Raw genomic sequence first — 26,096 nt, 5'->3', positions numbered from 1 at the left:
TTTTAAGACACATTGATTTCAATGAGAGAAATTTAAGCAAATGCTTAACTCACCCATTGAAACTAATGGGTCTCAGCACTTCCTGACGGTTGCTAGATCATGCCCATAATGCAGGAGTGGGGAACTGGTTTCCAGTGGGGGGCTAAACTGCTCCGCACCAGGCCCTCTGGAAGCTGGATGACATCTGTGGGTGCGGCCATGCCCAGTGAGGCCATGTGCCCCCCTGCCCACCCATTTCGCCTTTCTCCATGCTGAGAGAGGCCCTGGCGGAATCCAAGGGGGCTCCCTGGGCCAAATTAGGAACCTCTGGGGCCAATAGGTTCCTGGGCAGAGGTTCCCCTTCCCTGTTACAATAAATAAACAAATGTTAATGCTAATAATTGGACCAAAACACACACCCCAAATTAAGTATAAACCAACTGACTTATAAGGAAACTTCGCTGGAATCTTGTTAATAAACCTAATGCTCCAGTGCAATTGAAGCTTGTTTTGATTCTCATTTATGGATTTAGTGTGCAGAGTTGCCTTCTACTAGCATTATAAAAAGTGGTTACAGCAACACAGGAGCAGGGCCAAACTGAGTAGCTCCACCCATGGTGCCCTGAGTAGCTCCTACTGCATGCATACGGTGCAAATGACTGAGGAGGGGGAGCTTTCACATATACAGCTGTAGCATGGAGGTTCCTTAACAACCCAGAACTCTGATAGAAAAGGGTTCTGGGTCACATGGAAGTCTCTACACATATATACGTGCAAAGGCCCCCTCCCTGCAGACATTCATATGGTATGTGTAGATGCTGCGGGTGGGGAGGGAGAGAGGCTATTCAGTGTATGTGACTTCAGGGACAGAGCTACTTGGTACAGCTGTTTCCCGCTCGTGTGTTGCTGGAAACCCTTTTTATGACACTTGAATAGTGACATTCACATATGTGAGTCACCCTGAGAGTTTTAACTGAAGGTGGCATGCACAACCTAGAGATAAGTACATAAATAAATCTGGTAAAAGTAATATGGCTTGTGATAGGGTTTTATGTTGCAGAAAGTTGTTACATATATGTAAAAGCACTGTTGTTCAGAAAAGGCGGTTGCACTTATGCCTAAATCTGGATTTTCAAAAAGCAGTCGTCTTATCAGGTTTCTGTTTGACAGAACAGTTTAATAGATAATTGTAATAACTCAAGAATAAGCTAAGAGTGTTATGTTTTTATTTAGAGCCAAATTACATGTTACTTCAAAGATGTACCTAGCAGCTACGTCTTTCTTTTTCTAAAGTTAGCACAGGGGGCCTGATCTGGATTAGGTTCCTAGCATGGGGGGGGGGGGCTATAAGACTCCCACACACACACTTGTGATATCAATCCAGGTTGGGGCCCTGCACCTGTACATTTTATTGCCAAAAGTGATCCATTTATTTTGATGTTTTGATCACTTTTGGCACTAAAAATTACAGGTACACCACCCCCAATCTGGATTGAGACCACAGTCAAGGGCAAAGGATTAAAGCTCCCCCCTACCCCCCCCCCAATTCTGAATCCAGATTGGGGCCCCTGCACTAACTTTAAGTAAGAAAGAAAGACATAGCTGCTAGCCGCATCTTCAAAGTGATGTGTAGCTCAGTTTAGAGGAGTCTGCTATTGGCTTACAGTATTAATGCATGTGCACACACATAATTTTTAACTGGATTCTGGTCACTTAGTAAAGCTGTCATTCCCAGAAAATTGTAGAATTATGATTTTTTATAGTTATTGATTTAGTATAAAACCCTTTTATTAAATCGTTGAAAGCCCTGCTTTTAGTATAAAAAGTAAATTGATAGCTTTCATTATGAACATTAATAAAATGGTCAACATCCACTGGTTCAATGGACCACAAACTACTCTTACAGTATAGTCCTAAGCATGTTAACTTGGGAGTAAGTCCCACTGTAAGACTTACCCCCTAGTAAATGTATTCAAGCTTGCACTCTAGGGTTGCAATCCTGTACACACTTGCCTGAGAATGAGCCCCATTGAAAGCAATGGAATGTAATTCTGAACAGACATGCATAGGATTGCACTGTCAGCCTTGCAATTGATCTCTTGTGTACAGAGCCGAGAAGCATTATTTGTGCTGCATAGGACAGCTGAAATTTCTTCAAAGCAAAGTCTGCTGTGCAGCTAAGTAGAAGACTTCAATTTTAAAAGGAGATCTAGGCACACTGCTATGTACCCATTAAGATGAAAAAGAACAGTGTAATTAAAACAGCACAGCAACTTTGAACTTAGACCTGTGTAAATTTCATAAGAGTATTTTTCACTGTGTAACTCGTATAAATAAGTTGTATTTGTACTGATGGTTCCCCTCCTTCAGTTCCCTTGTATTTTTTAATGCAGTCAGTGTAATTGAATTCTGGAAGTCTGGGCCCTGCTATGCTCTTGGCTTGTTTTGATTACGTTAATCAACTCCTGCTGCAGAGCCCAGCAGAGGGTGCTCAAAGGCACGAGATATTGGAGGCTTTTACATGGAAGGGACTGTGAAGGAAAGCTTGAAATTAATAGCAAATTTGTTTGCAGAAATATAGCACGCAGACCATTTAAGATGAAGATAGTTCAAAATTAAAATAGGTTTTGAGAAATATCTAACTGTAATAAGCCAGTTGATGACATCTTTAAAACTAGGAGGAAATTTTGAAATATTGTCTAACTAGGGTTTTTTGTTTTTGTTTTTTTTCTTACATGTTTTGCCTCTAGAAACTGTTCTTCATTATAGAAAGTAAGTTTGTATTAATGTATTTCATAGCTTCGTGGATACTTTTTTGTTTTGTTTTTTGTGTGTTCTTACAATGGATAACACACTTCACAGATAAAAACACAATTCTGGTGGAAATCCTAACAAGATATTAGTGGTGTTGTAAAGATCATCACCGATGCAATGAATGTGAACTTGAGCACACTCCGGGAAAGAGCGGAGGACAGGAAGGCCTGGCATGCTATGGTCCATGGGGTCACGAAGAGTCGGACACGACTTAACGACTGAACAACAAAAAGATCATGGATCTGATAAATATGGTGAAGTGTGATAAACACTGTTTTTCTGCAGTAATGCCAGACACACAGATCTCGTATGTAAACAAGCCCCTTGCCTCTTATAGCTTAAGGTTTCAGTACTTTTTACACATGCTAGTTACACAGTAGTAGAAACATAAGCTTGGATCCTAAGAACTGTAAGTGGAAAGAAGTTCATGGAAGAAAGGTTTCCCATCCATCCTCCTGTCCTGCAGCTGCTGCCAGTGGGGCTGAAAAGCCTCTCCAGTGGTTCAGCGGCCCTCCTGAACTATGGGGTGTGGGGCTCCTGAGCGAGGGGGGATCAGACCAAATCAGGCAGAGGTGTTGCTCATGGGATGTGCCTCCACCTGATTTTAGGGCATTCCCCCTACCCCCAGAAGGCTCCATGCTCAGCCTCACCTTCCAGAGAGGATATGGAGGCATACAGGAGGCTGCAGGGGGAGGAGGGGATCAGTTTGCAAATCTTGGGATCCAAGCCACAGTATTTTTGCCAAATATGTGGCACAGACACAAACTACACATTTGCAAAGGTCACGCTGTGAAACATCCAGGTTATTTAAGATTTGCTTCAGGAATAGATTTGGTGAAATGAATCTTAGTAGACTGAAAAATAGGAAATATGGGAAGCTGATATTTACTGTCTTGTAACAGACTGTTGCCTACTCTGCCTGGCAGAGCCTCTGGTGGAACATCATTCATGTCCCCTGCCACCTAACCCTTTTAACTGGAGACACCAGGGATTGAATCTGGGATCTCCTGTATGTAAAGCATGCGTTCTGGAACTGAGCTATGCCCCCTTGCACAACTTATGTGATGATCACTGTGTACGTATAGACGTATGTCCCAAGCACATAGCAAACACCAGTAATAAATAGCTGGTTTCTCTTAAAGAAGAGAAAGTGGCTTATTACCTGGCCTAGTTCTTACATTACAGGGAACCATGGTTTCCCGTTATGGGAACATACTGTGGCAAGCCCTGGGCTCTTCCACCCCCCGCTTCTCCTCATTTACATGGCAGGACTGGAGATTGAAGGCTTCCACTATCCATTTCATGTTATGTCCAAGCTCAAGAAAGTGAGGTTTTATTGTAACTGGGGATAGAAAAACATGGATTTAGTTAAAACAAACCAGTTCAGATTCCCGTTTTAATCACAGTTAGAAAAACCATGGTTCCCCAAGTTGGAATATAATGGGAAACTGTTGTTTATTCAAAATTAAAAGTGGAAGTTTTTAATCTCCTGTCCCTGTGCACGGAGGGGAAGGGAGTGGGAATCATATAAGCCAAGGGGAAACCATAGCTCCCTGTTATATCTGAAGTAGCCTCAGCATGTAGTTTGCCATATGTATTGATTAGAATAATAGTAAAAACTGGCATATGGGTTTATTAATCTGGATTGATCCCAAAGTCCATTTTATGCTATAAATCCAATGCAAGAGGTTTTGGCTTTTATGCATGCACATTTGGCCTGAATAACTCATTTAAATGTCTGATTTACTTATTTAAATATAATCAAGATGCTGGGACAAGGCTGAACTAGAATCATAGAATAGTAGGGTTGGAAGGAGCCTATAAGACCATCAAGTCCAGCCCCCTGCTCAATGCAGGAATCCAAGTCAGAGCATCCCTGGCAGATGGCTATCCAGCCTCATCTTGGATGCCTCCAATGTGGGAGAGCCTACCACCTCCCTAGGTAATTGGTAATTGGTTCCAAGTATATGTAGTAGGGCTTCAATATTAAATAGGATCTTCCTTCATCGGGATTACTGTCCCTGTAAGTAACGCTATAATTATTTGATGCATAGGGTTAACTGGAGTCAATACCACATTTACATGTGGTGAACCATCCTGGCATTTCCTGCCATAGGTGAGGCTACTCATTCATGGTAACAACAAGCCTGAATCAATATCCTCAGATATCCCTGATCATGAAAACAAGCCCTTGGTTTGCCACTATAGCATTCATGTAGTGTGTTTTGCCATGCCACAACATGGTATGAATGCCGGATTTCTGTTACTATAGTTTTATAGCCCTAGCTTGTGCTTCTGCAAAACCTCTGAAACCTAGATACATGCCACTTTGTAAGAGTTCCCGCCTGTGTTTTTTCCCCCCTGCCCATCTACATCTCTCTCCTGGAGGTGATTTCTGTGCTCCTTTTCCATATATCCCTATATAAAGAGAGAAACCCCTAGCTCCAAGTCATTAGGTCAAATCGAATATGCATTGCTAAACATTGCAACTGTTTCTGTTCATAATTTTATATTAATTTCTATTATTTGATGCACGACAACAGTGGGACTCATGGGAAATAGCTGTATCCTATGTTCATTTTGCATTGCTTTGACCAGTAAATAGCTCTCTAGCTATCCACCCCAGGAAGTGGGATATTGCACCCAAGGCTTTTTCTTCCATTTCTCAGCCTTTTCCCGCAATTTTTGACTTACTAAACTGAAATTTGGTGATTTAAATGGAAAAGGGGAGTGTGTTGCTGAAGCAAGAGGATAATGAAGGGGGAAATGGGTGCATGGGCAGTAGTGGTGTGGCTCATGGCAACTGAGTGCATAGCGCTTCTGCATAAAGTTTCAGAAGAACCCAAAATAATGAAGGGAAAATATTAATCTTTAATATTATTGTAATCAAAACTCTGTATTTCTTTGCTTCATTATAGCAGTTGGTTCATTTCCAAGAATCTGACTTTGTGATTACCACTAACTACACTTGAGATATATATATATATATATATATAGAGAGAGAGAGAGAGAGAGAGAGAGAGAGAAGAACATTCTTATTGCTCAACTAAATACTACCTGTAATTGCATGTCAAATGTTCACTCCGTGAAGAACATTTCTAGAGAAGATAGTGTGCTATTCTGAGTTTTGCCTTCATAATTCTTAAACATGGAGAAGACATTTCAATGCATCTTGTTTTATGAATACTACATTAACCAGGCTGATGTGTTCTTTCAGATCAGAAATACTCTTCAAGGTTTTTTCTTTCTCTTAAAAAGACAAATTTCTTTGTTACAAATGGGTTTTTAAGGGATTCCACATAATATCTAGCATGAGGAGTTCAGTGGTCTGAAATGGAGATTGCACATGCTTACCAAAAGAAAGAAATGTTCCACTGACTTTCACACTGTGGATGCAATAAATCAGTCAATAATAATCAATATAATAGATGTTGGCGTGAACTGGGGAGATCTAATTCCTATTTAGCCTTGAAGCTCTTTGGGAGACCGTCTCTCTCTCACCGTAACTCCTTTCTCAGGATGATTGTTAGGATGAAACTGGGTACGTGGTGCATGCCGCACTTAAGTATTTTGAAAGAAGGACAACATAAAAATATGTTAAACCAAACTTTCTAAGATCACAGAAATTGCTTTGTAGAAATTCCTTATAACCATTGTTATACTAAAGGTATCTATCCAGATAGCCGTAGCGAGCTGATTCATGTACATTTTGATTAACAGTATTGGGTTGGAGCCAACAGCGTCATTCCGCCGACAACGCCCCCCAGCAGCGGAATTGAGAATGGGGCAATTCCCCCTCCTCTCCACACACCCTCAAAATCTTTAATGTGGGGCTGGGAAACCCTCTGCAGCAGATTTTCAGCTGGCATAGAAGACTGCAATGGAGGGAGGGGGAAAGGGAGAAAGTCCTATTGTGTTAGTGGAGTGACACTGGATTTAACCCATTGTATTTATTCATGCATTTATTTAAATGATTTGTATTCTGCCTTTTTGAACCAAAAGGACAAACAACCATAGAAACCAAAATACATACTAAGAAACCCCGAATCTTTAGCCAATGTTATTAAATGAAGCAGCAGTTACTCAATTTCAACTCAATAGAGGCAGTATGTATGAGACTTCTGAACAATATTTTCTAACACAAATGTTTTGTTTTGATTAATATCCTTCTACTCCTTTGCACACACACATGATTCAAAATAACTAAGGGCACAAACCTATGCAGGTTTCGACAGAAAAAAGCCCTACAACTCCCAGCATTCCCCAGCATTGCCCTAAGGGCGCAATCCTAAGCATGCTCAGACAGAAAAAAAGTTCTAAAACTTCCAGCATTCCTTAGCCAACCATGCTGTTTTCTTGTTTAGATTTTTTCCTGTCTAAACATGTGTAGGATTGTACCCCAAATGACTTGTAATTGATGCTCCTGTTTACTGAATGAAAATATTACCTTGATTTAGCTCCATTCATTATACATTGGTTTTACCGTTGTTTAATTAGAACTTGCATGAAGATAAAAAGTTGCAAGTTGATGCTCCTTTTTAAACCAATGTTTCATTAAATGTGAATGACTACAATCATGGGTGATAAAGATGAAGTCCTGAAAATTAATTGTTCTCCTTCAACAAACATTTTCCCCAAATTATCTACCTATGTAGATTGGTGTATAGGGAGGGAGGGAGAACTAGAAGGGCTAGTATTTCTGAAATGTATACCTTGAAAATGCTCCATTATATACTTATCCAAATGTCTGGAAATCTATTGACCTTTTCTGTGCTTACAAAATGTCCTTAAAATGCATTCCTGCTGTGATATAAAATAATGTTCTTAGATCAGTCTGTCTCTTAAGCAGCAGTCGATCCTAAACACTTAATTTAGAAGTTCTCTTGAAATCAAAAGGGCTTTCTTCACAGTGAGTGTATTTAGGGAAGTTGCCCATCAAGTAAAAAGCTTCAAATTACCGTTACTGCTGTCTGAAGCATACAAAATATGTGTGTTTGCATTGGCTGTGTTAAGGCTAATGCTGCTCAAACTTGTTCATAGCTAACCCTTGCAATTTTAAATGTGTTCTTCCTAGGGTTTTTATTATTCTTTTGTTGCCTTTTTCATCCTGTGGGATGCAGCTGCCCTTGAACTTGGTACTGTTTTGATCATTCATGTACAACAGCCACATTTGTCTGTATCATTCAAAAAATGAGGGTTCATGGTGTCATTTGCAAAGTAATTTCACATAAATATTTGGACTGTAGTTCTTTTTTCAATGTAGAGCTGTTTACTGTGTGAAAATAGCATAATTATAATTTGCAGACTTTTTGCCTGAAGCTGAAGGGACAGATGCATATGATTAAGTTTCAACTGGCCTGTTATTGTAATGTAGATGTTTTCAGGGTTGGGAGGTTTTTGGCTTCTTCTTTTTTTAAGGGAAGCATGAGTTAAAAAGGGGGGTGGGTGAAGAGTGATATAAGAAACACGTACTTCAGCCTGCTTAATTTTCAATTTTTGTTTTTCAGTGGCACTTCTCCATTGGCTTGTCTGAATGCAATGCTTCATACTAACACACGTGTTGGTGATGGGACATTCTTTAAAATACCTGGCAAGGCAGGACTCTACGCACTCAAAGTAAGTTGCATTTTTAGAAATGAAAGTACACAGAGCCATGAAAACACTGCGTGTAAATCTTACCGAAATGTAACAGTCAACAAATTGGACTGGGGGAGGCTGGGCTAGGAGGTGATCTGAAAGTTCTTTCTAACTGTGTTCAGATGTCATTTAAAACTATTTACAGTGCAGGTAAACATTACTTTTTCTGATAAAAGTTTATATATTGCTGCATTTGGTTTTCTTTTCCTTTTTAAACAAGTGTTTAGTGGGGTTAAAATATTATATTTTCAGAGCTTAGAAAAGTTTTTTTTTTCATAAGCACTAACCTCAAGAGGATCACTGATCTTAAGACATACTGTATTTGCATTTTAAATTAACAGAATAATATTGGTGAATGTTGTATTTGGGGAGCTCTTCCATTTTACAATCCTAGACTTAGTGAGGAACTGAACATTCAAAGCTATGATAGGCAAAAAAGTATAATGAGTTTTATGGAGTAGGTTTGCTTTACACTTTTCAATTTAAATTTCCATATTCTGAAACTGATAATGTGGGGCACAAATTTGAAGTAATCAACATGAAATAGATAGTGCTTTTCTGAACATTCAAAATATGGGCTCTTTTGTTATCAACTAATAGAATTCAAAGGCAGTTTTCGTATTTGATTAGTTTTTGTTATATTTAGGCTTGTATTGTTTCGTTTTGTTTTAAAAGACCTATGTAGAATCTAGACATCCACTATCATATAAATCCGAGGTTGTGGAATTCAGGAAATGGGCAGTGATAAAAGGGGAATACAAAAAGGATATGGTAATTTTCTCTAGCATTCATCTGGGTAGATGGAATTTTAAAACAAAGTTTGTTTCTACAAACAGACATGTGAAATAAGCAGCATTTTTACATATAACTTTCTAGACAAATATACATTTATGATGTATAATCATGCACAGAGGAATATATATGACTTGACAGAGCAGTTCTTTTCATCTCTGAAATTGTCAGAAATCAAATTTTACATAAGTTGGAGAGATGTATAGACAGGAGAAGTGCATTCATTTTTTAAATGTGGCAAGCAACATAATCACATGTTTCTTTAAATTCAGAAGGAAGACTCTACATGCCCAGCAGATGGAACTTTGGATTTAAGTTGTGAATCTGAGTTGGATGGCACCGAAATGGCTGAGACAAACAATAGCAATGGAGAAGAAAATGGAGGTAGATCTTTTTTAATTGTAATCTTACTGGAGTGCTTACATGCTAGATCAATTATATGCCATTCTTTCTGCTCATTTGTCATATGATGCAATTTTACATCATGATGCTCGTGTAATACCGTTATTCAGTTCTTGGCAAATCTTATTAATGGATTTGGAAATCATGAAATATAAAATAATGAATTGGGGATTCATACTTCAAGCCCCGTAGTATTTTGTTTTTGACATCGTGTTGTCAGTCCTCCATTCTGAAACTGGAGGGTAAGAGATTTTGATTTCTACCATTCCCAGGATTCTAGAGAAAGTCTGCAGAAGATGCTTAAAGATGGCTTGTTCAAAGTAACACATTTATCATTCCAGATTGCATTCACTACTTTCTTTACATTCAAACCTTGCATCTTAAAAATGAAAGTCAGTACGCAAAGAAAAAAACTTCTAACATGTGGAGTACCTATCCAGTTAAACTAGCCAAGGTCAGCTACATAGTTTTAAGCACTTAAAATGTCAGCGAATCATATGTCTTTATTGACACAACAATAACATGACACAACGCTTTATTGGCTTTGGCTTTACATAGCTTTGGTGTGACATAGGGCCTGGATCCAGCCACTGGGCAGCCCAACTGCCAGTCAGTTTTCCACCCCAACCCACCTGCTGGGTGTAACACTGGGAGGGACAGGAGAATCGGGCCTACCATGGTGTGCACAGACCATGTGGTCCCCTCTCACCACCTGAGTGTGTAGCAGGCATGACAGACCCTGAGACCATTGTAGCTCCACTCTAGGATCCCTTATGGGGACCTCCACCTAATGGGGACTTGGGCTTATTGTATTTAACATGGACATTCTAGGGGATGAAATAATGCTGATCTGGATAATGCTGATAAACATGAAATGGGAATGCACAGTAAATAAAACACCAGTCTCCAGAAGCATGTCTGTCTGTCTGTCTGTCTGTCTGTCTCCCCCTCTCCCTCTCTGTAAATTGATATTCTGATGTTATTAACTTCTGCATCCTCTAGTATACTGTATTGTTTTTGACTACAACAATGGATAAATGAGAGGCAGAGGCAGAATACATGGATGGTTAGATAAAAGGAGAAATAAACAACATTTATTTGTTGATAAAACAAATGAGAATGATTGGACCACTAATGGCAAATTATAACTTTAGGATTGTGGCTGCAGTTCCTGTTGCTCCTTTATTCTGGTAGCCTACAGACTCTTGTTAAAAGAGTAAGAATCAAAGCTTCTTCTTTTTTAATCATTTGCATATCTCATATTTCCCCTTCATGGATCACTGCCTTGTTGTTGCGTAACTCAGTGAAGCCATAAGCTATGCTGTGCAGGGCCACACAAGACGGACAGGTCATGGCAGAGAGTTCTGACAAAATGTGGTCCACTGGAGAAGGAAATGGCAACCCACTCCAGTATTCTTGCCAAGAAAACCCCATGGAACGTATCACAATGCTAAAAGATATGACGCCGGAAGATGAGCTCCTCAGGTCGGAAGGTGTCCAATATACTACTGGGGAAGAGCAGAGGGTATTTCCAAGTAGCACCAGAAAGAGTGAAGCGGCTGGGCCAAAGCCGAAAGGACACTCAGCTGTGGATGTGTCTGGTGGTGAAAAGAAAATCCGATGCTGTAAAGAACAATATTGTTTAGGAACTTGGAATGTCAGATCAATGAATCAAGGTAAGCTGGAGGTGGTCAAGCATGAGATGGCAAGATTGAACATCAACATCTTGGGAATCAGCGAACTAAAATGAACAGGCATGGGCGAATTTAATTCAGGTGACCATCATATCTACTACTGTGGGCAAGAATCCCTTAGAAGAAATGGAGTAGCATTCATAGTCAACAAAAGGGTAGGAAAAGCAGTACTGGGGTACAATCTTAAAAACGATAGAATGATCTCAGTACGAATCCAAGGCAAACGATTCAACATCACAGTAATTCAAGTCTATGCCCCAACCACTGATGCCGAAGAAGCTGAGGTTGATCGGTTCTATGAAGACCTACAACACCTTCTAGAACTAACACCAAAAAAAGAGGTCCTCTTCATCATAGGGGATTGGAATGCTAAAGTAGGAAGTCAAGAAATCACCAGGATAACAGGCAGGCATGGCCTTGGTGTACAAAATGAAGCAGGACAAAAGCTAATAGAGTTTTGCCAAGAGAACACGCTGATCATAGCAAACACTCTTTTCCAACAGCACAAGAGGCGACTCTACACATGCACATCACCAGATGGTCAATATCGAAATCAGATTGATTATGTCCTTTGCAGCCAAAGATGGAGAAGCTCTATACAGTCAGTCAAAACAAGACCTGGAGCTGACTGTGGCTCAGATCATGAGCTTCTTGTTGCAAAATTTCAGCTTAAATTGAAGAACGTAGGGAAAACCACTAAACCATTCAGGTATGACCTCAATCATATCCCTTATGAATATACAGTGGAGGTGAGGAATAGATTTCAGGGATTAGACCTGATAGACAGAGTGCCTGAGGAACTATGGACGGAGGTCCGTAACATTGTTCAGGAGGCAGCAACGAAATCCATCCCAAAGGAAAAGAAATGCAAGAAAGCCAAGTGGCTGTCTGATGAGGCTTTACAAGTAGCTGAGGAAAGAAGGGAAGCGAAAAGCAAGGGAGAAAGGGGAAGATATATCCAACTGAATGCAGAGTTCCAGAGAATAGCAAGGAGAGACAAGAAGGCCTTCTTAAATGAACAATGCAAAGAAATCGAGGAAAACAACAGAATGGGAAAGACTAGAGATCTCTTCAAGAACATTGGAGATCTCAAGGGAATGTTTTGTGCAAAGACGGGCATGATAATGGACAAAGAAGGCAGGGACCTAACAGAAGCAGATGAGATTATGAAGAGGTGGAAAGAATACACAGAAGAACTATACAGGAAAGATCTTAATGTCCCTGATAGCCATGATAGTGCGGTCACTGAACTTGAGCCGGACATCCTCGAGAGTGAAGTCAAGTGGGCCTTAGGAAGCATTACTAACAACAAAGCTAGCGGAGATGACAGTATTCCAGCTGAGCTATTTAAAATCCTAAAAGATGATGCTGTTAAAGTGCTGCATTCAATATGCCAACAAATTTGGAACACTCAACAATGGCCACAAGACTGGAAAAGGTCAGTTTACATTCCAATTCCAAAGAAGGGCAATGCCAAAGAGTGTTCAAACTACCACACAATTGCGCTCATTTCACATGCCAGCAAGGTTATGCTCAAAATCCTACAAGCTAGGCTTCAACAGTATGCGAACCGAGAACTACCAGAAGTACAAGCTGGGTTTCGAAGAGGCAGAGGAACTAGAGATCAAATCGCCAATGTTCGCTGGATCATGGAGAAAGCAAGAGAATTCCAGAAAAACGTCTATTTCTGCTTCATTGACTATGCTAAAGCCTTTGATTGTGTGGATCACAACAAAATGTGGCAAATTCTGAAAGTGATGGGAGTACCAGACCACCTTACCTGTCTCCTGAGAAACCTGTACAAGGGTCAAGAAGCAACAATAAGAACCGGACATGGAACAACCGAGTGGTTCAAAATTGGGACAGGAGTACGACAAGGCTGCATATTGTCACCCTGCTTATTTAACTTATATGCAGAGTACATCATGAGAAACGCCGGGTTGGATGAATCACAGGTCGGAATTAAGGTTGCCGGGAGAATTATCAACAACCTCCGATATGCAGACGATACCACCCTAATGGCAGAAAGCAAAGAGGATCTCAAGAGCCTCTTGTTGAGGGTGAAAGAGGAGAGTGCAAAAGCTGGTTTGAAACTCAACATTAAAAAAACGAAGATCATGGCATCTGGCCCCATCACTTCCTGGCATATAGAAGGGGAAGAAATGGAAGCAGTGACAGATTTTACTTTCTTGGGCTCCAAGATCACCGCAGACGGTGACTGTAGCCATGAAATTAAAAGACGCTTGCTCCTTGGGAGGAAAGCTATGGCAAACCTAGACAGCATAGTAAGAAGCAGAGACATCACCTTGCCGACAAAGGTCCGTCTAATCAAAGCTATGGTTTTCCCAGTAGTAATGTATGGCTGTGAGAGCTGGACTATAAGGAAGGCTGAGCGCTGAAGAATTGATGCTTTCGAACTGTGGTGCTGGAGAAGACTCTTACGAGTGCCCTGGACTGCAAGGAGGTCAAATCAGTCAATCCTAAAGGAAATCAACCCTGAGTGCTCATTGGAAGGACAGATACTGAAGCTGAAGCTCCAATATTTTGGCCACCTAATGCGAAGAGAAAACTCCCTGGAAAAGACCCTGATGCTGGGAAAGACTGAAGGCAAAAGGAGAAGGGGACGACAGAGGATGAGATGGCTAGATAGCATCACCGATGCAATGAATATGAACTTGAGCACACTCTGGGAGAGAGCGCAGGACAGGAAGGCCTGGCGTGCTATGGTCCTTGGGGTCATGAAGAGTCAGATATGACTGAACGACTGAACAACAACAATATCTCATATTTGTGGTCAACTTAGTCCTAAATAAGTTGTACATTTGACTGCAGAGAACAAACGAATAATACTATGTAAGGCAGTGGCTTTTTAAAGTTTCTGTCTTCTGGGAATTCTTTCCACATCAAGGAATCCATGTATGTGTTGCAAAGGATTCTGGGAAGATTCAAAGGCACACACTCAGCACATATGGAGCACTGACTAATCCTGTTAGGCCTCACCATGACAGAGCATGGATCATGCACCCTAGAACACATGCAGAATTCCCCTGTGGTTTTGTGTTGTAGGGCAAGATTCATAGAAGTAAGTGAGCTGTTTTAAAGAAATCCTGTATTTATAATGATTGATCATTGAAAGGGCTTCTGTGGAACTTCAGAGATCTCTCAACACAGCTAGAAAACTGATGGTAATCGGGAATAATTTTTCACCTACAGCATAAATTCTGAGGGCCAAAGTGGCTCTAGGCAAACACACTGGGGGACGCATCCAGCAGTGATCCATAAGGGCTCAGACTTGGCCATGATTTCAAAATTTAATTGATCTTAATAGTTCATTTAATTTCATATGTTTATACTCAAATTGGTGTTTTCTAGAACATTGTTTAGCTTTAGCATAATGGCATGACTTTCTCCCTCTAACGTCTGGTGGTATAACTTTTATTCAAATGGAGATGGCCTCAACCAGCTGATACATTTTCACTAATGTGAAATCCTCCTGTTCTGCATGACACATACAACTCTGTTCCCCTGTTGTAACTCGGTCACCCTCAGACATGTTTTTCAGAGTTTTTGTAGTGCCGGACAACATGTTTGCTAAGATGTGAAAACCGCTCCCACAAAGGACCAGCTCTGTCTACTGGGTAGATAGTCACAGACTATTTATAGTTGGATAGTTCACTTGACATCTCTGATTATGACAAATTCTTTCTCCCCATGGTATTTTTAGTTCAGCAAAGGATAAGTACTTACCGGCTTTAAGATATGAATATTCTAGCCCTTGAACCAGAAAATCAAATAGTACAAACCTAGGGTTGTATCCCGTGGATTGTTTCCAGTCTTAGTCTAATTTAAGTCCCATTTATTTCAGTGGGACTCCTCTAGGTAAAACTAAATTGGATACAACCTCTACCCACCAAATTCTTCAAGATTTTTTTAAACGGAAAGTGAAGAATATGCACTCCCACTCTTCATCTGCGAAGTGCACATCTCCAACTATCTTGGAATGTTTCAATGTGGAGATATTAGGCTTTCTTCCCTATAGGATGTATGTACCCAGAGCAGCAAACATTCCTCCTTCTTACAATTTGGTGCCATTATCACCAAAGATTGCTAGCACCAATACAACACTACAGACAAAGTTACACACATTACTCAGAAATGACAAATCACAACTCTTGTTTATAATAATTAATCATTATATTTTAAACTTGAGAGCTTGATTGGTGTTGTGGCTAGAGTGTTGGGTTTTAGATACAAGAAGCAGTAATTTCACATCCCAGTCAGCCATTGGCAAGTTATTTTCTCTAGACCTATCCTATCTTTACAGGGTCATTATTGTGAGGATAAAATGGAATAAGCCCCACATATGCTGTCCGGAGCATCTTGGAGGAAGGGTTCGGTATGATTGTAATCCATAACATAATTCCGATACAATGTCATTAACAACATTTTGGTCCTCTAAAACAATCCCTCCCCACTTTTCTTTGCCAAGTGGTTGAAACGTTGTATATGCAGAGGGACTCTGAAGCATTTACACAGACTTCCACATTTCAGTCCTATTAAATATGTTCTGTTTATAGCCTAGGATCCAGGGCACTGCACAGTTAGTTCTGTATGCCCAAGGAAGCATTGATCCTTAGCAGCCCCCAGTGTCACACAGCACCTCTTTTGAAGCTGGGGGCAGTTTCAAAAGCACTTTTAGGATATCATATATGGCATGGCATGGCATGGCATGGCATGGCATGGCATGGCATGGCATGGCACGGCAGGAGTGCACGTGGTCTGCTGTTTAAAGGGCTTGTGAGAGTAAACAATTCCACTAAGCATGCCCAAGCCCTGATGTGGAGGGTTGAGGCCTACAGAGGCAAGGAAAGGTAAAAAGATCAGGCCTAAAGGCCTAGGATTTTCTGTTGAGAGGGGGTATCCCTGAAAGGAGTAGTTTCATTTCACCAGTTAAGTTTCATTTCTTCAGGTTTGAAATAGTACTTTAGGTTTTGGGGGAGGAAGGCATATAAAGAGAGTGAGAGAGCCAGTAACAGCAGAATTGGGGAGACTACAGCCTGAAGAGGGAGCAGGAAGATGCAGCCTGGAGAAGTCTAAGTACAGCTAGGGTAAAGGAACTTGCATTTTGTAACTTTTATTTTCGCTTAAGGTCTTTTGTATCACTCAGCTCTATTGTGCAAATACCTTTAGTTGTGATTTGCTTGCTTTAATTTACCAGTAAACTGTTGTGGTTAAACTCTTTGTCTAGAGTGGGACTCTTGGTGCGACTCTTAAGGAGGCAAGAGATCCTTAAGGAGTTGTTCAGAGGATCTAGGTCATAAGGGGAACCCTGACACCTGGGTGGCACCTGAAACAGCTATTTGAATTAAAGTGATAGAATTTGCATTATTGTGAATGATGGCCTACAATTCCACCATCAGACACCATAGATAAAAGTCATGTTATTACATATCAAGGAAGGATGACACCACTTGCTTTGTGCCATCAGAAAATGGAAGTCTTGCCCAAATGAGGAGCACAAGCTTGCACAAAGGAGATGCAAGCAGACAATAAGAGATTTTTAAAAAGCATTTTGAGGAGCTTATCACTAACAATATAAGGTCACCGATAAAGAATTCTTTAAATATATCAGAGGCCAGAAGCCAGCTAGGAAGGCAGTTGGACCACTGGATGACAATGGAATTAAAAGGGTACTAAATGATGATAAGGAGATTGCAGAGAAGCTAAATGAATTACTTTCATTTGTCTTCACTGCAGAAGATGTAGGATAGAAATCTGTGCCTGAAGTGATGTTTTCAAGAAGGGAGTCTGAGGAATGGAGGCAAATAGTGGTGACAAAAAGTTCTCAACCTTTTTTTTTTCAATATATTTTTATTTATTTTATTTCTATAAATGAAATAAACAATACCAAAATTTGTTGTTGTTGTTCAGTCGTTCAGTCGTGTCCGACTCTTCGTGACCCCATGGACCATAGCACGCCAGGCCTTCCTGTCCTGCGCTCTCTCCCGGAGCGTGCTCAAGTTCATATTCATTGCATCCGTGATGCTATCTAGCCATCTCATCCTCTGCCGTCCCCTTCTCCTTTTGCCTTCAGTCTTTCCCAGCATCAGGGTCTTTTCCAGGGAGTTTTCTCTTCGCATTAGGTGGCCAAAATATTGGAGCTTCAGCTTCATTATCTGTCCTTCCAATGAGCACTCAGGGTTGATTTCCTTTAGGATTGACTGATTTGACCTCCTTGCAGTCCAGGGCACTCGTAAGAGTCTTCTCCAGCACCACAGTTCAAAAGCATCAATTCTTCGGCGCTCAGCCTTCCTTATAGTCCAGCTCTCACAGCCATACATTACTACTGGGAAAACCATAGCTTTGATTAGACGGACCTTTGTCGGCAAGGTGATGTCTCTGCTTCTGACTATGCTGTCTAGGTTGGCCATAGCTTTCCTCCCAAGGAGCAAGCGTCTTTTAATTTCATGGCTACAGTCACCGTCTGCGGTGATCTTGGAACCCAAGAAAGTAAAATCTGTCACTGCTTCCATTTCTTCCCCTTCTATATGCCAGGAAGTGATGGGGCCAGATGCCATGATCTTCGTTTTTTTAATGTTGAGTTTCAAACCAGCTTTTGCACTCTCCTCTTTCACCCTCAACAAGAGGCTCTTGAGATCCTCTTTGCTTTCTGCCATTAGGGTGGTATCGTCTGCATATCGGAGGTTGTTGATAATTCTCCCAGCAATCTTAATTCCGACCTCTGATTCATCCAACCCGGCATTTCTCATGATGTACTCTGCATATAAGTTAAATAAGCAGGGTGACAATATGCAGCCTTGTCGTACTCCTTTCCCAATTTTGAACCAATCGGTTGTTCCATGTCTGGTTCTTACTGTTGCTTCTTGACCCTTGTACAGGTTTCTCAGGAGACAGGTAAGGTGGTCTGGTACTCCCATCACTTTCAGAATTTGCCACAGTTTGTTGTGATCCACATAATCAAAGGCTTTAGCGTAGTCAATGAAGCAGAAATAGACGTTTTTCTGGAATTCTCTTGCTTTCTCCATGATGCAGCAAATGTTGGCGATTTGATCTCTAGTTCCTCTGCCTCTTCTAAACCCAGCTTGTACTTCCAGTAGTTCTCGGTTCGCATACTGCTGAAGCCTAGCTTGTAGGATTTGGAGCATCACCTTGCTGGCATGTGAAATGAACGCAATTGTGCGGTAGTTTGAACACTCTTTGGCGTTGCCCTTCTTTGGAATTGGAATGTAAACTGACCTTTTCCAGTCTTGTGGCCACTGTTGAGTGTTCCAGATTTGTTGGCATATTGAATGCAGCACTTTAACAGCATCATCTTTTAGGATTTTAAATAGCTCAGCTGGAATACTGTCATCTCCGCTAGCTTTGTTGTTAGTAATGCTTCCTAAGGCCCACTTGACTTCACTCTCGAGGATGTCCGGCTCAAGTTCAGTGACCGCACTATCATGGCTATCAGGGACATTCAGATCTTTCCTGTATAGTTCTTCTGTGTATTCTTGCCACCTCTTCTTAATCTCATCTGCTTCTGTTAGGTCCCTGCCTTCTTTGTCCTTTATCATGCCCGTCTTTGCACAAAACATTCCCTTGAGATCTCCAATGTTCTTGAAGAGATCTCTAGTCTTTCCCATTCTGTTGTTTTCCTCGATTTCTTTGCATTGTTCATTTAAGAAGGCCTTCTTGTCTCTCCTTGCTATTCTCTGGAACTCTGCATTCAGCTGGGTATATCTTCCCCTTTCTCCCTTGCTTTTCGCTTCCCTTCTTTCCTCAGCTACTTGTAAAGCCTCATCAGACAGCCACTTGGCTTTCTTGCATTTCTTTTTCTTGGGGATGGATTTCGTTGCTGCCTCCTGAACAATGTTACGGACCTCCGTCCATAGTTCCTCAGGCACTCTGTCTATCAGGTCTAATCCCTGAAATCTATTCCTCACCTCCACTGTATATTCATAAGGGATATGATTGAGGTCATACCTGAACGGTTTAGTGGTTTTCCCGACGTTCTTCAATTTAAGCCGAAATTTTGCAAGAAGCAGCTCATGATCTGAGCAACAGTCAGCTCCAGGTCTTGTTTTTACTGACTGTATGGAGCTTCTCCATCTTTGGCTGCAAAGGACATAATCAATCTGATTTCGATATTGACCATCTGGTGATGTCCATGTGTAGAGTCACCTCTTGTGCTGTTGGAAAAGAGTGTTTGCTATGATCAGCATGTTCTCTTGGCAAAACTCTATTAGCTTTTGTCCTGCTTCATTTTGTACACCAAGGCCATGCCTGCCTGTTATCCCGGTGATTTCTTGACTTCCTACTTTAGCATTCCAATCCCCTATGATGAAGAGGACATCTTTTTTTGGTGTTAGTTCTAGAAGGTGTTGTAGGTCTTCATAGAACCTATCAACCTCAGCTTCTTCGGCCTCAGTGGTTGGGGCATACCTAATCAATATTTCAATTTCCCAACAGTACACTATTCTGATGAGGACACCACAATAACAAAGAGAGAAGAAAAAAGAGAGAAAGAAAAAAGAGAAAAAGGAGGAAAGGGAGGAGGACAGGAAGTGAAGAAAAAAAGAAAAAAAATTCCCTCCCCTCCCCCTCTCCCTCCCCCTTAAAAAATTAAGTTTAAACTCCAACACCCTCCAGCCTCCGATGCCATTCTATTTTAAATACTATATCTATAACCTTAACAATCTTACAGTTTAATAAACAATCTTACATTTCTATATCATATCATCAATTTTATATCAAGGAAATAGGTCTACAATTCATTCCTAAAAGCCTATATTATTAGTATTATTAAAATATAGTATTATATAATAATAAAACTTAATATAAACTTCAACCATCAGTAATAAGTTTTATACTAGATATATTATCTATTTTAAAATAAATATAAAGAAAAGCAAGAAAAAATAAAAGAGAAAAGAGAATAAACCAATATAAATATAATCATTTATCTTCTGAATTAGCCTGAGTCATATAGACTAAGCACAAACAGTTAACAAAGCTTGTTTAAAAATTCCAGTTCATGGGGGTTGTAACAGAATTCTCACGCATTTTTACATTCAGCCATGCCTCCGCCATTTCATGATTTTGAAACTTCTTCATAATGACCTTCAGACACAATACAAAGTGCAGCAGGATATTTTAATGTTGTAAGTTCATTTGTTTTGCCATATTCTTTGCCTTGATAAATTGCCTTCTTTTATTCGCCACCTCTTTGCTGTAGTATGAGAATAACATAACTTTATCTTGTTTCCAGGGAAGGCTTCCAGCCTCCCTTGCCAAGCGCAGGATATAATTCTTTGTGGAGACTTTTGCAAATTGAACTATGATGGTATAATCAGTCCCTTTAGCATTTGGCACACGAATTGCCTGCTCAATATCAAGGAAATAATCAGATGGGATAGGGAGTATCTCATGCAAAAGTTTATTCACAAAAATAGGCAATTTTACATCATTAGGCAGATTTTTAATCCCAATAATCTGTACATTGGATCTTTTCATGAAGGCCTCCAGTTGAGAGATTCTATCAGATATATTTTTTAAACAAATTTGTGACGTAGTTTCATTTCCTGCCACTCGGTTTTCAAGCTCATTAATTTTCGTCTCCATTTTTTGCCGTGATGCATTAATTAAATCTACAGCTCCTTGTAGGGCGGTGATGGAATTTTGGATTAAATCCAGCCTTTTGACTTGCTCCATAAATTGCAAAGATAAAGTCTTTATCAGAGTAAATAATTCCCCTATATCTTCTTTTTCGACACTTTTGACACGGAGGATGCGGGGGGGAGTAGATGCCAGCTCCTTTCTTCTCCTCAGCACAGACATGTTTCTCTCAAACAGATCTTACAGGCTTCAGATGTTCTCAAATATTGTTAACATTTCTTAAATCATCCCTCAGAGGTTGTTGATATTTCTTAAAGCATATATTATTATGGAACATGTCAGCCCTGTTTTCGCCTATAAAATAGGAGTCTCAGTACAGCTTTTTGTGTTGGTAAAGCTCGGGGGAGATAATACTGGAATCCAGCCCCCCCCCACTATCACGTAGGAGTTACTTTTCTCCAAGATGTTGTCCAGAGCTGTTGCCTTGCCCCCCCTTTCCATTCCATGGGGGAGATGAAAAGGTTTTTCAACCTTTTAAAAAGCTATTTGAGAAAGCTCCCACGGAGACCCGTGGGAAGCTACCAGAGTGACATTGGTCCCAACCGGAAGTCCAAAAAGTTCTCAACCTTATTGACAAACTGAAAGTTAATAAATCATCAGGCCTAGATGGTATCCAACCTAGAGTTCTTAAAAGAGCAATCCTGTGTCCCCTAGAGAGCATCTGGGGGACATGGGATATTTCAGCTTGCTGACTCCAAGCTCAGAGACAGGACTTGGAGCCAGGAAACCATGCTCCACACCCCCTCTCTCTCATAGCTGGCACAGAGATAACTGTGCTGGCTACCACTCTGCACTTGGAAAATGGAGCATGGAGACAGGGAAAAGGGGGCATTCCTGGGGGCGGGGAGGGAAGGAGACTGAGGTGGCAGCCATATGAGATGTCCTATGGCTGCCCCAGCCTTCTTACATACCCCCTCCCCAAAGCCTCTGCTAGATGGGCAAAATTGCCCATCTAGCTAAAATGCAGAGTGAGATGTGCAAGGTGCCTTGTCTTCTGCATTGGATACTCATAAGCCTCCAGGTTTGGAGGCTTACGAGTAACCAGGGTGTATCTCATAGGATTGCTCCCTAAAGCACTCAAAAGTGAAATTGCAGATGTTTTAACAAAAATATGTTAAGTGTACAAAAAAGGGCCACAGTTGTAAAAACAGATGAGAAATTAACGAACAAGCACACAACTGTAAATGGGTCAGATAATACTAGTATAATGTTGTAACAATATGGAAACACACAATGAACGTAGTGGGTTTTAATGATCTATTAAAATAAGATTGTTGTTGGAACAATATAATTATACCTATGAAAACAATGTGAATACAATTGAACATATATTGGAAGATAACAGAAGCATCTGTATCACAGGATATACATATTAATATTATAGTTTGTTCAAAGGATCTTAAAGTCCATCCAGAAAGTCTTTACAGGAATCCGATGTAATCCTGTTTCGCATATGAGTTGCTTCTTCAGATAAATAACTGTAAAGATATTAAGATATTAAGATCTATAGTCATATATATTAATGCACACATATGCACATACGCGCACACACATTATTTATTATTTTTATATTCACATTAGTTGTCAGTTATTATCATAATATGTATGTGTACAAAAACATTATTTCAAATAAACATAAACGTTCTTATTGAGAATTGTTACCATAATCTTTTCAAAAATTATTTACATGAAAGCGGGGCTGTACTTTATAAGCAAGGAAATTGTTTCAACTCACCATCCTTAGACTCAACAAAAAATGCTGTGGCAGTACTGTAATCTGAATAGTTTTTCGAATGAGGCCACTTAATCTGCTGGCATAGCTTGCATTTTATCTCATAGAGCTTCACAGAGCTAAGAAAGAACAACACTTAAAGCATATAGTGTCGGTACACTACCAAAATGTTTCTTTGAAATGAGACACAAAGTAACCAAAGAAACCTCAAACCACAGGCTGATAATTTCTCCTGCTCTAACGTCTGGAAGTTGAGTCGGGACTGTGAACATACCAATTCGTAACAGGTTTTAAATACCCAGTGTTGAAGAAAGGCTAAGTCATCCACATTGCTGTTAAAGGTATAGTGTTTTGCTTCATATGCAATCAGATAAATATCCCCAATACAAATGCCTTTATATATTACACATAAGATGCCAGATCCAGATGCATATGTGTGCATATATATATATATATATATATATATATATATATGACTATAGATCTTAATATCTTTACAGTTATTATTTATCTGAAGAAGCAACTCATATGCGAAACGGGGTTAAACCAGATTCCCGTAAAGACTTTTTGGATGGACTTTAAGATCCTTTATATACCTGTGATGCAGATGCTTCTGTTATCTTCCAATATACGTACAATTGTATTCATATTGTTTTCACATGTATAATTATATTGTTCCAACAACAATCCTATTTTAATAGATCACTAACACCCACTACGTTCATTGTGTGTTTTCATATTGTTACAACATTATACTAGTGTTACCTGACCCATTTACAGTTGTGTGCTTGTTGGCTAATTTCTTAACAAAAATATGTAACATGTCCCTAAGATCAGCCACTGTACCAGAGGGCTGGAGAATGGCCAATGTAGCATCAATTTTTACAAAGGGATCCAGGGGGTTCTGGGAAATTACTGGCCAGTTAGCTGTTCCAGCTAAATTGGTTGAAAGCATTATTAAAGGTAAAATTAGTCAGCATATAGAAGGACAAGCTCTGCTGTAAAAGAATCAATATGGCTTCTACAAAGGTACGACATGTCTCACTAACCTTTTAGAGTTCTCTGAGAGTGTCAATAAACACGTGGACAGGGGTGATCTGGTAAACATTGTTTACTTGGACTTCCAAAAAGCTTTTGACAAAGTCACTCACCAAAGACTTCTGAGAAAACTTAGCAGACATGGAATAAGAGGAGAGGTCCTCTTATGAATAAGTAACTGGTTAAAGAAGAAAAAGCAGAGTAGGAATAAATGGTACATTCTTCCAGTGGAGGGATGCAAATAGTGGGGTCCCACACAGGGATCTGTATTGGGACCAATGCTTTTCAACTTGTTCATAAATGATCTGGAATTAGGAGTGAGCAGTGAGTTGCCCAAGTTTGCTGATGACATCAAATTATTTAGGGTGGTTAAAATAAAAAGGGACTGCAAAGAGCTCCAAAAGGATCTCTCAAAACTGGGAGAATGGGCATTAAAATGGCAAATGTGGTTCAGTGTAAGCAAGTGTAAAGTGATGCACATTGGGGCAAAAAATCCCAACTTCAAGTATATGCTGATGGGATGCGAGCTAGCGGTGAGTGACCAAGAAAAAGGTATTGGGATTGTGGTAGACAGCTCAGTGAAAATGTCAACCCAGTATGTGGCTGCTGTGAAAATGGCAAATTCCATGTTAGGCATAATTAGAAAAGGAATTGAAAATAAAACTGCCAATATTATACTGCCCTTGTACAAATCTATGATGCAACCACACTCTGAATACTGTGTATAGTTCTGGTCGCCACACCTAAAAAAAGTGTTGGAAAAAAGTGTTGTAGTGTTGGAAAAAGGGCAGAAAAGGGCAACTAAAACCATCAAGGGGCTGGAGCAAGGTTACAACATCTGGGACTGTTTCACTTAAAAAAGAAGTGAGTAAGGGGAGACATGATAGAGATGTTAAAAATTATGCATGGTGTGGAGAATTTTAAAATCCACAGTTCTTTTTTATAGTACAAAAGTATTGTTCTGCTCATTGGTTTCCTTTAACGTAACCATGTCATCCTAAAAATATATTCATATTAATTTTCCCACAGGGGCACTTGAGTGTTGTTAATTAAGATGTTTAGTTGCTTGCAGAAAACAGCTACATAGTTTGTTTAAAGACCCTTGTTGATCCCAGGTGCATACATCTGTTTTGTTTTTGGTTTACTGTACTGCAGTCCCCAATTGCTTTTTCTTTCTCTTTTAAAAAGAGCCTAGCCGACTGGCTAGAGAAAAGCTGTTCTGCTTTTGCAAGTTAGGCTCTAGAGACTGGAGAGATTTAGGTGATTATTTGATATATGTGTGTTGACAGTACATGGCCATTTACGTCAGTACATGTATAGATCTGTGTCACCCAAAGAAAAAGTATTGAGTTTATAAGATAGTTTAACCATATTTTGCATTCTCTTCCTCAGGGTGTGTTTTGTAGAAATGAGTGTCTCAAGAATATGGGTAGATCATTTCTGCTTGAGATAGGCAACATGTGTGAATATAGGAAAGAAATATTAAAACATGATCATTTGTGGACAAATTTTGAAATTGTTATAACAATGAGGAAAATGCCTTTTCTGATTTTATTCAAAATCAGTCTGGTTTGAAATTTAAAAACAAGTGTACTTTTACATTTATTTTTAGAGGAGGGAAGATTGGAATAGTTCAAGCTTTCTTTAACATATCACATAACATTTGCATATTCATTTGAAGCTGGTAAATCCATGTTTTCTCCTACATCTTTTTTATTTCCAGGCTTTTCTGAGCATATGAAAAAGAGCCTGGTTGAAACTATAATGGAGGAAGATTACAGCATATTTTGCATTTGCTTTACTGTGTTCCTGTGCATTTTTAGTTACAATGTTTTTCTGCCTTTTCTCCTATTAAAAAATTGCCCAGTCCCATGAGCAACAATGGTGCATGATAACTGGCCGCTGATAACAGTTTCATATGTTCAGGTTATCAAATGACGCTGCTCTGATCACTTAAGAAATATGATGTGTGAACTTGTTCTTTGGTCCATTTTAGAGTACAGAGGATGGGTACCAAAAGCAGGGGAATATTTACCATAAAGTAATGATACAGCTTGCAATGAATATGAACTTGAGCACACTCCGGGAGAGAGCAGAGGATAGGAAGGCGTGGCTATGGTCCATGGGGTCACGAAGAGTCGGACACAACTTAACGACTGAACAACAGCAACAATGATACAGCTGCTATTGTTCAAGCTCAAAGCATTTTCCCATAAGAACATAACATAAGAACATAAGAGCCATGCTAGATCAGACCAAGGGTCCATCTAGTCCAGCATTCTGTTCACACAATGGCCAACTAGCTGTTGACTGAGACTGTTGGCAAGGGA

At 40.0% G+C, this 26,096-nt stretch overlaps 1 protein-coding gene across 1 annotated transcript in view; it reads left to right on the top strand.

Annotated features, from left to right (window-relative positions):
* Positions 1–26,096, top strand: part of ASXL3 (ASXL transcriptional regulator 3) — a 117,034-nt gene that overhangs the window by 30,026 nt on the left and 60,912 nt on the right. Inside the window, exons 2-3 of the mRNA XM_084848086.1 lie at positions 8,301–8,409; positions 9,495–9,606. Coding sequence (XP_084704212.1) covers positions 8,301–8,409; positions 9,495–9,606 — 221 coding nt within the window. The remainder of the gene's footprint in view (positions 1–8,300; positions 8,410–9,494; positions 9,607–26,096) is intronic.

This window comes from Heloderma suspectum, chromosome 4 (assembly GCF_057233095.1).
Source record: "Heloderma suspectum isolate Gila_16-S chromosome 4, 16-S_ref, whole genome shotgun sequence".
Taxonomy (NCBI): Eukaryota; Metazoa; Chordata; class Lepidosauria; order Squamata; family Helodermatidae; genus Heloderma; species Heloderma suspectum.
This window is presented reverse-complemented; position numbering and strand designations above follow the sequence as displayed.